General features: G+C 36.2%; 1 protein-coding gene across 1 annotated transcript in view; it reads left to right on the top strand.

Moving 5' to 3' along the window:
* Positions 1-11,316, top strand: part of LOC107581670 (syntaxin-binding protein 4-like) — a 25,226-nt gene extending 13,910 nt beyond the window's left edge. The window contains exons 13-20 of the mRNA XM_016267287.1: positions 87-183; positions 1,522-1,634; positions 1,863-1,952; positions 2,106-2,171; positions 6,737-6,913; positions 7,491-7,607; positions 9,048-9,097; positions 10,887-11,316. Coding sequence (XP_016122773.1) covers positions 87-183; positions 1,522-1,634; positions 1,863-1,952; positions 2,106-2,171; positions 6,737-6,913; positions 7,491-7,607; positions 9,048-9,097; positions 10,887-11,058 — 882 coding nt within the window. The 3' untranslated portion in view covers positions 11,059-11,316. The remainder of the gene's footprint in view (positions 1-86; positions 184-1,521; positions 1,635-1,862; positions 1,953-2,105; positions 2,172-6,736; positions 6,914-7,490; positions 7,608-9,047; positions 9,098-10,886) is intronic.
* Positions 11,317-14,492: the final 3,176 nt, after the last annotated feature.

Below are 14,492 nucleotides of genomic sequence, written 5' to 3' on the forward strand. Positions count from 1 at the left end.
TGTGTGTGTGAGAGAGCGAGCAAAGCAGTGACCACGTTACCCTGGTGTAATGAAATGTTCTAAAAGCGGGGCTGTTCTGTCCACAGGCACTGGAGGTGCTGGAATTGAAGCCTACTGAGTCTCAGGTCCTGACACTGAGAGAAAGGCTGCGTTTGAGCCCAGGAGGGACAGTGGCTTATGGAGGTGAGAAAAAATACTGTCAATCTCCATTATGTCGTAGTTGTTTATGTACTGATGTCTTTCTTTTTTACCTCTCCTTACTCATGCAGTACATTATTCTAGCTTTATACTTTAAAGGGGTCATATGACGTTGCTAAAAAGAACATTTATTTGGTGTAATGCAATGTGTTTATGCGGTTTAAAAAACACATTATTTTCCACATAATGTACATTATTGTTGCTCCTCTATGCCCCGCCTTTCTGAAGCACGTCGATTTTTACAAAGCTCATCGTTCTGAAAAGCGAGGTGTATGCTGATTAGCCAGCTATCCAGTGCATTGTAATTGGCTGAATACCTCAAGCGTGTGACGGAAATGTTACGGCCCTTACCATACTGTGATGCCGTCTCCCGGCACGGCGAGACAAAACCAATAAAGATAAAAAACATACTTACAGGCTGTCAGTCAGAAGCGCCAGACTGTCCTTGCAAAGTTGGAACTGCCCCACTTTATAGAACAGCCTTTGAGCTCAGACGCATTGTAGGCAGTCCTCCATAAAATGCACTGCACACATCTGAATATTTGGGTTCAACTGTTCTGGAACAGTGTTGTAAATACAACTTATTCGTCGTGCCGCTTTCACAACGAAACACACAGCGTCACACACGGCAGGCTTGAGTGAGGAACAGCCGGCGGACTTGAGAACGGCGCAGCCGGTGGGCTAGAGTGAGCGGCGGTGGGTGGGCTTGAGAACGGCACGGCCGGCGGATTCGACAAAGGAGCGGCCGGCGGGCTTGCGGCAACCACATGTGACAACCCCGGACTGGACTCCGCTTCGTCCACGGTGAAAGCCGATCCGGCGATCCACAGCGCGAAGTTGATGTATTTTCTCAGCGACCAGCACGGATCAGCTCTAGGCATGACGAAGCGGATATCGTCCTCTTTTGGAAGGCCAAACAAAGTAGTTTCGCTTTCACAACGAAACACACAGCGTCTTCACGACATGGCGGTGGCGGCAACAACAATACTACAGCGAGCATAAAAGTTACGCCTTCTTTCTTTACGTGAACATTTGGACGGTGTGATGCAAATCTTCCCACACAGTGACATATACATGTGGGGGCGTGTTTAAACGTTTTAGGAGGGCGTGGACAAGTCTTAACTTTTATAAAGAATATCACTTTGGGTTTGAGACTTTAGTCTTTGCAACTTCACAGATCTTCTTTATGCATCAAGAGCTTGTAACACTTCAAAGAGAAAGGGAAAATTTAAATCGCATCATATGACCACTTAAAAAAAATAAGTTCTATTATACATTTTTTATGTTTTAACATATTTTAATAAGACATTTTTCTTCTGTAAGATTTTGAGAGAGTGTCAAAGGAACTCTTTAAACTACCATCCAAATCTGACTCAGAACAGGAAGTAGCAAGATTGACATCAGATGATCTTATTGAGTCTCCATCAAATCCTACGGTAAGTGCAAATGATTTTTATTTATTTTTGCACCAGAAGCATACATACAAAATGTGCATTGACAAAAAAAATACACACAAACACACACACACATATATAATTTAAATATTTATATATAATATTTTTTGTCCATATTTTTTTTTTTTTTTTTTTTTTACATACTGTATATTAAGTTTTATTTCTTGCCAATTTTATTAATAATTTTTATATATTAACTTATTTTATAAGCCATCGTTATCAGACTCTGATGATCTGGATGAGATGGAGAGACTAAAAAAAGAGCACATTGAGGCCTTAAGAGAGCTCAAGAAACTGCAGGTACCACCATGACAATGATTTTAAACTTTGTCACATGCTAGAATGTGTGACATTCATTCTTGTGATATTGAGCGTGGCTCTCATTAATCCTATTTGTGAACTTGAGTGAGCTAACTCTAATGCTGACTCATATGAAGATCTCTCTTCTAACAGGATAAGCTGACAGAATCCGAGAGCCTGAATCATAAGATGCAGCAGGAACTGACAAAAGTTAAACAGGTACGCAACTCATTCTTACACACCGTAAGCAGAACACGTTCATTTTGATGCCCATATTAGCAGGTTACAACATTTTGAAACTGCACATGTGCATAGCGCAATGTAGCAAAAGCTTAGCTGCAAATAGAGCTATTTATCAACACAATCATTTTGAATTGTAGAAGCAAACTACTCACCTGTTGTTGTGTTTTTTTAAGTTGTCAGTTAAGCTCGAAGCAAGTTCTATATGCAGTGAAGTTTTTTAATAATTACTATATTTCACCATTTTTGATAATTATTGACCTAGGGAGTCCAGAGAATTGAACTACAAGGGCTTTGTTGAGGTTGAGTGAATAAAACAAAACAAAACATAGGACTAGTTTGTAAAGGTTTTTAAATATATTTAACAGACGATTTGATTGACAGAATTGGCTCTTGACGTTTTTCAGAATGAAGAGATCTAACATATGATATGAATATAGGAACATGCAGGGTCATATAGCACTTTTTATATACTATCTCACTAAATACAGACAATTGCTGCAATTTTTGGGTTTGACTTCCACGTTGTAAGCTCAGAATTAGCCTGCTGTTGCAGTTAAAAGTCGTGCAAAACAGGGCTTTGACCTTAAGATTCCATTCCATCTTTTTTTATTATGCTATTATTATGTTATTTATTATGTTATTATGTTTTTACAGTACATTACTTTATTCAATTGTCACCATACCGTGTTTTAGATATGCCACAGGGGGGAGCTCTGGGCACATGTGCCATTCAATTCTTAAAAGGTGAGATGCAGGTGCTGCTCTGTAAAGTTAAATGCTGAAACTGCATTATTTTCTCAGCAGCACTATTCCGAACTCAAATGAAAAAATAAAAAAAATGCTATGAGCAATATCCAAAAATTTATTTTCAGTGTGTTGCGCTCACTACAGGAAGTTTGAAACACCCACATTAAGAACATCATGTGGGAGATGAAGTATGTATGACATTGAGGGATGGCAGTCAGTGTTTGGAAATAGTTATTTTCTATGAGTTATAAAGAAATGGGCTCCCACTAGCCCTTTGGGTTCTATCTCAGCCTCAGAAGTGCCTGTTACGTAAACCCAAATCCAAAGAGCCTCAGCATTCTATGCAAGATTAATTGGACTTTAATGGTTTTATTAGACTCTTACTAAGGCAGCAGAGCAGTACATTCTGATCATCCTGCTGCATAGCAATTAAACAAAATTGGCAATACAGCTAGTCTATGCTAATGACATCTTCAAGATTTACTTTTGCTCATGCTTTTTGATTTGAACAAACCACTAACATTAAGCATTGCGTGTGTGTGTTACGGTCATGAATGAAATTTTAAATTGTGCAGCTTGTTGAGAAGAGGTATTACCTTTCTGAGCAATCAGAATTGATTTTCATCTCGAAATCTACAGTGCAGCATGTTCATAATTAATATTTTTTTTTTGCAAATGACACTTGCTTTGATATTTTGTATCTAATGCAATGACATTCATACACTTTTTTTGTTAAAATCCGACAATTTTTTTTAAAGAAATGAATACTAATATGCTAATACTCATTCATTTGATCAAAAGTGACAGTAAATGCATTTATAATGTTACAAAAGATTTTTATATCAAATAAATGCTGTTCTTTTGTACTTTATATTCATCAAAGAATCCTGGTATCATTGTGTCCAAATGTATCATTTCTTCTTTTAATAAAAATAAATGTTTCTTGAATACCAAATCAGCAAATTAGAATGATTTCTGAACTGCAGGATCATGTGACACTGAAGATTGAAGTATTGACTGCTGAAAATTAATCTTTGCCATCACTAGAATAAATTACATTTATTATATGTAAAATATATTAAATTAGAAAACAGTTATTTTAAATTGTAATGTTATTTTTTAAATATTTCAATTTTTACTGCATTTCCCATCAAATAAATGCAGCCTTGGAGCAGATTTTGAGAGTTCTTTCAAAAATATAAAAAAATCTTTCTGACCCCAAACTTTATATAATAAAATGGGCACAGACATGCATTGAAAGAGAGACTGGAGTCATATTTAGAGATCAGAATATCATAAAGGCTTGTTGTGGAGCCCTTTTTGAGTTTTTTGACCACATATCAACGTGCTAAAAAGCATTTTGAACAGCTTAGCAATCAGTTAGCGACTCCTTCTCATCATGGTAGCACGTTTTGGCCAGAAAAGCACCGCTCACATTTTCTTAGTTTATATGTATGGTATATGGTGTGTGGTGAACTATTAGTGCCCTTGTATCGACCCGGCTGCTGGCAATATCGTTCCTCTCGCAAAAGCATTCAACCACAATTTCACTTGCGGTTGACCTTAAGAGATGATCTAAATAAGAAGGAAAATGCAGTTATACTCTTAAAGCGACACACTGAATGTTTGGTCAGCTGTATGAGGCCCTGTGGGGTTTCGTTTGGCGTCAGGGTCAACGCAACTTCTGTCTCTTCTTCCCAAAGTGCTTTGCTCCAGTCTGTGGAGTTGCAGCTGCTCCCTCCTGGAGCACTACAGAGGGCTCAGTTTGTATTCAGTTCATCACATTGAAGCGCTAATAGATGTACTACACTCCCTGTGGTGTGAAACCAAGGCTTTTTAAAGCCCTGTATGTTTCTTTAAAGCTACGTTCTGTATTGCTGAATCCTTTCTGCTCTCTTCACCCCCACCCACACTTTACCTTCTATATCTGCTGTTAGAGCAACAGGTTGGCTGATGGGCTTTTTTACAGCATCGAAACAGTGGGCTTTTAAGCCTCCTCTCTTGTGAGAAATGTGCAGGCTACATCACCGTCCACACAGTGCACACCCGGCTATATTACAGCAAAATGTGTGCGTTAAAGCCGTGACCGGTTTGAGGTGTGACTTGTCCATGTGGCTCTTGGAATGACAACTGTCCATTTAAATCTTATCTATGCATTGTGATCTGGGGTTATGAATATGATAGAAAGTTTGAGAGTTTGGTTTACAGTACTTTCAACTCAAAATTGCTTATATATCTATGTATTGTGTGTGTGTGTAATATTATATATCACACACACACACACATACATATAATGTGTCTATATATAAATAATAAACACATTACCAGAGGCTAATTGTATTTCTATATATATTGACAAATAAAATAAAAAATCAGCAATGATGAATTAAATTAATTAAATGATCAAAAGTGACAGTAAAGAAATTTACTGTACAACTATTTCTAAAATGAGTGCTGTTCTTTTGAATTTTTATAAATCAAATAATCCAGAAAAAAAATTATCACAATTTCGACAAAAATATTATATATAATAATATAGCAGTACAGCTGTTTTCAGCATTGATAATAATAAGAAATATTTCCCGAGCACCAAACTGTATTAGAATTATTTTTGAAGGATCATGTGATGCTGAAGACTAGGAGTAATGGCTATTTTGCAAGCATTAATACAAGTTATTTTAAATTGTATTAATATTTCACAATATTACTGAGTTACAAACTTTGACTGGTAGTGAATATATATATATATATATATATATACCCACTGTATATAAGCTACTATATGTACTCTATGTGAATATAATTATTGTGCACTAATGCATCCTCTATCTCTTTAGCCTTTAAGGCTAAATACTAGCTTCTGTAGTTCATTAAATTCTTGTTATTTTTCTCCAGCCACCTCCTCTGTTTCTCAGGATTTCTGGGACAGAGTTATACAGTATGTGCTTTTGAATTCAACATTCTTTGACAATTACATTAATTGTAACCAATGCACGATCCTTATAATAAACTTCACATATTCTCCATTATACATGGACGTTAAATGGACATAAGTGCTCATTTTTATGTCTCTCTGGAAAAGAGTTGATGTAAGATCCATCATGTCTATTTAATAAGTAAAGTTTTTTTCAGTGGACAATTATCTGTACCCTTTTCATAAGTTATTCCTGGTATTTTGAAATAAGTGACAGTTAATAGTACTCACGATGAGTAAAATGTGTTTTCGAATCTTACTCAGATAGGTCCGCAATAAGAAAGTCACAGTCACTATCTAATTATAATAATCTTTTTTTAAATTTTTTTTATTGTGAACTACCACACATTGTGCGTTCATTTATAGATCCTCACAGCGTGGTTTTCACACATTTCATGTCACCTGTCCATTAAGAGTGCTATCATACCCCACAGCTTCATAATTACAATGGCCTGATTACCTTTCTTTTATCTGACGTCTATTGAGCGATGCCATGCTGATAAGTATCCAATGTTATTGTGGTTTTCATTAATGCCAAAACATCTGTCTATGCCTGTATTATGTAACAGCTTGTTTTACAGGTTCTCATCTGCCAAAACCTGTCCTGCCTATCTCTCTAAAGCAGAAATGGACATAATGAAACTCGTTTGCACATGTCTTATTCCTTCAGCCTCTTTAGACTTAAAAGAAGCAGAGCTGTGCTTTGTCATGCTGCGAGTCTGGAGGCATTTCTTTTCAAGTGCACTAAGTTTGCAATGTTAGGGGGAAGAGCCCCTGAGCATTGTAGCGTCCTACTGTACATGCACTCTCATTGTTGCAGGAAGCAAAATCTGCAGTGGAGGAGAGTCGATCCCGGCGGACCCGGATCCATCTGGTAGAGGCAGCTCAGAAACAGGCCCGGGGAATGGAGATGGACTACGAGGAGGTTATCCATCTCCTGGAGGCTGAGATAGCTGAAATGAAATCTCAGAAAACTGAGCAACCTGGCCATGGAAAGGTATTCCACCTTTGAGAGTTTTACACTAGCCTTCCCTTCTCATTCCCAATCCACATCCCCTGGACAGCCCCACTCCAGGTTTTTCCTCTCTCGTGTACTATAGAAACTAGGTCACTGTTTGCTTTGTGCTATTCAGTAACTGGGCTGATGTGCTGCGAAGGCTTTAACATGATCTTGCAGGGTGACGTGGGCTGATGAGGTTATTTTTTTAATCTCTGGCTAGCAACCTCGCGTGCCTCCAGGATAAACTTTATTTTCACAGCAATTTATGATTACGTAGGATAACAGAATCTTAATTATTGTTATGATTGCTTGTGGAAAAATCATCACACACTATGCAATAATTGCATTTCAGCACAACTTCCTACAAAAATGATTCTAAAACATTTGTACTGTATAAAACATTGATCTGATAACACAGTTTATAATTTCCAGTAGCACATTTCCAAATTTGGATTTTCTGGCAGCATTATTTTGCACTTTTAACTGCAAATTCATGTTAGGCACAGTAAAGAAAAAAAAGTACATTTTACATTACTATAAAAAAAACTTTACTACTTTCCTAATATTCACACAGGAGGATCTGCAAGATCTGAAAAAAAGAGCTTCTGTACTCGAATGCCAGCTTCGAAAGAGTGAAACTGCAAAGAAGGGTTTTGAAGTGTCTACGGGTAAACTTCTACAGTTTGTGGAGGTGATGTATATTCACTTTCAATTAAATTTAACCAACTGCACATTAAATCATCACATCCTCATGTCTTAAAATAATGTTCCACCATGAAAATTGCTCATGCAGAATGACTCAGGATATTAAATTGTACTGAATAGGAATTTGCACTTCATATGTTGATTTGTCAAAGGCCATCCTCACTACTGTCCGAATTTAGTTTTCTCACTAAACCAGGAAACCTAAAAAAGAGTGTGTGGAATGTTCTTCTCATGGCATCCATCAACTCGGGCTTATATGTGACCCTGGACCACAAAACCAGTCTTAAGTCGCTGGGGTATATTTGTAGCAATAGCCAAAAATACATTATATGGGTCAAAATTATTATTATTATTATTATTTTTTTTTTTTGCCAAAAATCATTAGGATATTAAATAAAGATCATGTTCCATGAAGATATTTTGTAAATTTCCTACTGTAAATATATTAACTTAATTTTTGATTAGTAATATGCATTGCTAACAACTTCATTTGGACAACTTTAAAGGCGATTTTCTCAATATTTAGATTTTTTTGCACCCTCTGATTCCAGATTTTTAAATAGTTGTCTCAGCCAAATATTGTTCTATCTTAACAAACCATAGATCAATGGAAAGCTTATTTATTCGAAAAATTGAGCCTTATGACTGGTTTTGTGGTCCAGGGTCTCATATGAAGTGGTCAAATCTAATTGCACAAGCATAGCAAAGCTACTTCATCATCCCAAGAGTTCTTACAAACAAAACTGACATTTTCTTTGAACAATTCATATGGTTGACATAGAATGTGTAGTAAGTAACCCTTTCATTAGGCAGCTATAAAAAAAAAAAGAAAGAATGTGACATCAATGTGCAAGTGTTTTTCCACTTACACCAGATGCTACAAATCAATTAGCACTCCATTGGACTGCATAAATCATACATTTGCCACAGAATGATATATTCCAGAAGTACATGATGCGTAACCACTTTAGTCATGCTGAATATGGTTTGTATATAGCATTGCACAATGAATGGTTAATGTGCTGAACACCATGCATCAGATATTTGATTTTGATGACATTTTTACTCTTATGTGAATGCACTTATGTACCTATGTACTGTATGTCACTCGTAAAGTACTGTTGTTAATAATTATAATTGTTATAATAATAACAATAAGTATTATTATAGATTTTAAATATTTATCTACTAGTAGTAGCAGCAGTATTATTATTAATAATAATAATAATGTAAAACAATTTATTATTATTATTATTGTTGATTTAAAAATTTAACTGTCCAAGTAGTAGTAATACTATTAATCATATAAAAATAATGTATTCATTCATGTTATTAATAATAAAATATCACCATGTTAATCTTTATGCAGCATTAAATCTTTCGACTATGGACTAATCTGATCACCTACATTTTAAAAACCCCACAGGCTGTCCAAGGCTTCCTGTCTGAAAACCAAAGCAGTTCAAGAGGCTATAGGTAAGATCATTATTCTCATACCCTCATCAGTCTTTTGTGAAGGCAGATTTGACTGAATTCTAATCTAATTTGGAGTATGACAGACAGTAATACTACACTTCGCTAGCAACAGGTGTGTAGAAAAGAATTAATAACAAAGACTCTTTTCCTTTAGGGACCTTTAGACAGTCAATAAAGTTTGCCTTTGATATTCTAGGAAGCTATGTATTCGGGGTGAATAAATGGAAAAAATTTCCCAGAGTGAGTCTTCTGCCTTTACTTCTATTATAAGAGAGACTTTGTGGGCAAAAGACAGGGATAGCTAATGACTAGAGGCCAATACAACACCTTACTGTGGCAGTGATGTTGATTAGGCCCAATCAACATGGCCTCCTGCAGCCTGTCACCCCTTGCTCAGCTAGCAGAGCACGTCTGGAGAGCCATTTTTTCCCCTAATGATCATCCCCACCGACTGAAGAGGCCACTGTGTCTTTGTCAATTAGGGCTAGAAAATAAAGGCTGTCAGCAATTTGCAGCAAAATACGACTTTTCTTTTTGTGAGAGGGTGCATGATGACCAACAACCGAGCTTAAAAGTCACTCTAATCTACTGTACCTTGAATGCATCCAATGATTGAAGGATAGTTATTTACATGCTAAAAATGACTACATTTGCATGTATTCTTATAACCTTTCTCAAACTTTATTTCTGTATTTTTACTGTAGAATATCATTGTTATAGATACCAAAAGTAATTAATACTTTTATTCAGCAAAGGAAACACGAAACTGAATAAAAGTGACAGTAAAGATTTTTGTTATTACAAAAAAATTATATTTCAAATAAATGCTGTTATTTTGAACTTTCTATTCATTTATGAATCCCGGAAAAAAGGTCACAGTTCCTACAAAACAACTGTTTTAACAACTGTTTTCAGCTTATTTGAATGCTGAAGAATCAATCAACGGAAGTAACAAGACTGCAGAAGTGGAGCTGAAAATTGAACTTTTCATCACAGGAAAAAAAATACTAGAACATTTTTATTTTTACATTAATAACATTTCACAGTATTAATGTTTTTTCATTTTTTCGATCAAATAAATGCCGCCTTGGTGAGGATAAGAGACGTCTTTCAAAAGCTTTTTAAAAAAATGTTATAATCCCACATTTTTGAGTGGTGTCACAAAATAATTGTGTCATTAAAGATCAGGATTGCTGATAAATTAGAATATTTTAAACAAAATATACCATATTACTCTGTGATGACATTGTACATGAATTCATTACACATTAATAATATAATTCATAACCTTCTGTTTCTTATAACATTCTCATTCAGTTGCAATTTTCAAAGTAATTGCTTTTTAAAACCACACTGTAGCAAATCTTAAATATGTTGCATGCAATGATTCAATCAGTCTGGACCAATTCATTTCAGTTTTCTGCTAATGACCCGAAAGTGTGGTAGTTTCATAATATGTTTTCATAACACTGGTCCATCCATGTCAGTAGGTCTGAATCCCCTTACCCAAAAATTCACCCTTTATTAGGAGTCATGCTGGGCTCTTTTTTTACGCCAATCTGCCCAGCATGCATTGTTCATTTCAGGTCAAAGGGAGTGCACTTTCCTACAGCTTTTATAACAAATCGTTCAGGACTGACACAGTTTTCAGAGGGTTATTTTTCTTGAGAAAATAAAATATATCTTTATTGAATCAAAAGTTTAGTTAGGTTAGGTTAGGTTAGTTAGTTAAAACATCTGAAACTGCTTACACTGTTTTAAATAAAGGATTGTGTGTTTTGTTTTTCAGTTCTCCCAGCAATCCAAAGTTGGCCACTCCGTCTCAGACCCTGCCATCTCGAGGTGAGAAGAAACCACCTTGGACAACATCTGCACTTGCTGTGGAAGCTAAAGAACTAACTAATACTGTCAGAGGCATTCTAGAGCTGGGCTGTAAGTATGAAAATCAAACATCTACTTAATTGCAACTGTCCCTTGTGTCAGTTTGTCTGACCTTCATGCTTTTGTCTGACCCACTGTGCCATATAAAAATGTATCTTACGGCACTAGCAATTTCAGCTGAACTGTGCTGGATGAGATGTTATCGTTCAAGGGGATGCATATTATAATATGTGTAATATTTTGTACATATTACTTAAACACACATGCACACACACGACTTTGGTTTACCCTATAACCACATTCAGTCTGCTCATTTAGCCATTGCTTGAACTCCTTACCCCATTCAGCTTTGTAAATCTCAGGAAATATGTAGCTTACCTTCCAGCAACATTTGAACTTACACAAATGCATCTGTAGAGGTCAAAACATTGGCAATCTTTCCGTGATCCCATCTCATTACGAGCCTCTTAAACTAGACACATTTAAACATTATAGCATCATTATGACCAAGATACTGCCTGTTGTTCAAATTTATAGAACCTATTCAGATAGCATTTGTAATGGAATATCGTTATCTTTTTCACCAGATAGCCTAGTGATCTACATTTAAGTTGACTTAAAAGTGTACTTGCTTGTTGAATGTTTCATATCCTGTCTGTTCAATTACTTATGATGTAAGCGTTTTACATCTTATATATTATAGAAAATTAGGCAAACCACCTTAATTGTGAAATCTAATCTATTTAGATGTGTTTAGTGAATAAAATTAGGTCAATCTAATAAGGAAACACAATACAAGGTGTATTTGATCTGATTCACCTCACTGCTGTTATCGTTGCCTGGAGACAAAGCTGCTAGAAAGCAACTCTCTTTGTCGCAATTGTCACAGGCTACACAAAGATATATACCTTTAGAAATGGGTCCTTAGTGGGAAAATATATAAAAGAGCCTTTTTAAATAGAATTATATGTAAATATATATATATTTTCTACAATGATCATTCATGACATCTTGTTTTGACTGACAGTGTTTGCTAAATGAAAGAATACTATCTTGTTGGCCTAGTTAAATTGATCCGCTTTGTCAAAACATTACTGATAGCAGTCCATCCAAAGCATAGCTCTGGAAACAAAAAATAACAGCAAGAAGCTGCGTTTTCTTTTTCAGTACTTTTCCTGTTTAACACAGGATGTCCAAAACACCTTCATAAAACTCTAAATGAGTCACTGAATTAATGTCAAGTATTAAAAAATGGCCTGATATGTAGATTGAATTATAATAGAGTCAGATGGTAGTTTTAGCTGAAGTATCCTGTTCTTTGTATCTCAAGAAAGCATGTGGATCGTATTCTTGGTAACAGACCGGCATGATTTTTCTTTACATGTTAAAGGAAATAGACAGTTCAGGGACACGCTGGAACCCAGACAAAAGGGCATCTCTGGCCTCCTCTTTTCTTTGAATACATGGTCTCAGCCTAAACTCTGAGGTTAATCAGTGATGGACTTGTTTTTCAACCATTTTTTCTTTGTCAAAGCTCTTTTGAATGAACATTCTGTGCAGTGGATGTTTTTTGTGAATAGTGAATTTGATTAAATGGCATAATATATCTGAGAGTTCCTAAAACTTCAAAGCACATTTTCAGGATTGAGGGCTGTAATGTAATAATTAAAAAGTAAATAAAAATTGAAAAACCTAAATTGGTCGACCATCAATATGAAGGACACAGCCTCCTTACAGGGATAGTTCACGCAAAAAAAAAGAAGGAAAGTCTGTCATTTACATACCCTCTATGTCTTATTTATTTATTTTTGTGGAACAAAAAATAAAATATATTGAAGAATTTTTGTCCACACAATGAAAGTCACTAGTGTCCAAAACATCATTTCATATTTTAAAATAAAATTATTATTTGCAAATAATTCAAATTAATTATTATTAATAGTTCAAATTAAATAATGATTGAAATATTTAATGTAGATCTAAATCCATTTAAATCTGTATTAAATATTTCAATATTTGTAATATTTCATTCCTTTAAATAAAAAAGACCAATACAATAAATGAGACGATTTAAAAACTCTTTGCTTCTTTTTTGGTAATTAAAATTTCTAAGGTACCAGGGGATGCAAAAAAAAATTTTTTAAAAAAGAGAGCGAGACGGACAGACGGATGGATTAGAGAAAGATAGAAGACTCTTGGGGTCATAGGATCAGTCAAGCTGAGCGAGGGAAGAAAGAGCTAAAGTGATTGCTTTGGGAACAGGGAAACGTGTCCTACTCACCTGGCAGCATGTGACCTCTCAGTGAGTGATGCTCACGTTTTGGCTGAATGCATCCCTGCGGGGGAGGACGAGGCAGGCTTTGAGTTGCACATGGAGGGCCACCCTCATCACACCGATTGAAACCAGAGAGAGCAGCTCCAGCCCAGCTCAGAGACAGACAGTGCTTTCCACGTGATGGATGTTCTCCCAGCCATGTGACAGGCTGTGTACCACTGTCTCATCAATAAGACAGAGGGGGAGACATGCTTTGGAATAAGCATTTATGATAAAATAATTGCCCTTATTTATTCATTTAAAAGGTATGAAAACTCTGTCATTTACTCAACTTCATGTTGTTGTGTATTACTTTATTTCTTCTGCAGAACACCAACAAAAGCCTTTTGAAGAATGTAATCTTCTTTTGTGTGCTACAGAAAAAAGAAAGACATACATGTTTGGAACAACATGAGGATGAGTAAATGATGACAGAATTTTTATACAGTCCCTTTCAGAGAGGATAGCAAATCAATTTTGAGAGAGTGTCTGCAGCTTTTCTCAATTATATCTGATTTTCCGAGGCGTAATTTGAGGCCGCTGCAATTGTCTTTTCCCGTGTCATAGTGTTGATCTAGTGAAATTATTCATTCTTGGTTACTAGAGCAAGGCCTCTTTAGAAAACAAAGAGCTGATTGAATTAAAGAGGCATGTGATGAGCTACTCTGAGTGTTACTATGTCCCAAGGCTTAACGATTTGTGATCACTGTGGTTCCCTTTCAGTCGGTCACTCTCGACGTCACGTCGGATGACTGACGAAATTGGGATCTCGCTTAGAGGGACCAATCTACTTCGAGTGTAAACTAAACGAGCCAATGCACATTGGCATGCGATTATTGCATCCAGCTGTTGCTGATCACAGCGTGAGTATAAGTAGGTAGCAGATGCAATGCATATTCAGCTTTTCGCTTCAGAGCCGAGCGATCACATCGTTCTGCTCCTGACTACTCTACTGAGAGAAGAAGACTGAACGAGTTCAGCGCGCTCTTAGAGAGCTCTTCATGTTGGTGGACGGCGCTTCAGCGGTGGTGGTTTCCCATGTCGAGTGGGTTGCACACATCAGGCTGCACTACCCCCTGTTTGTGTTGCAGATGATCATCTCCCCTGTGCGCCTCAGCACGCTAAAAGAGCTTTTTTCCCCTAAAAGAGCAATTTCGGGTGCGTCTTTCTAAAGACGACGTTGCTTAGCAAACTTGACGT

Source organism: Sinocyclocheilus grahami, unplaced genomic scaffold, assembly GCF_001515645.1.
Source record: "Sinocyclocheilus grahami isolate Dianchi unplaced genomic scaffold, SAMN03320097.WGS_v1.1 scaffold36.1, whole genome shotgun sequence".
In the NCBI taxonomy this organism is placed as follows: Eukaryota; Metazoa; Chordata; class Actinopteri; order Cypriniformes; family Cyprinidae; genus Sinocyclocheilus; species Sinocyclocheilus grahami.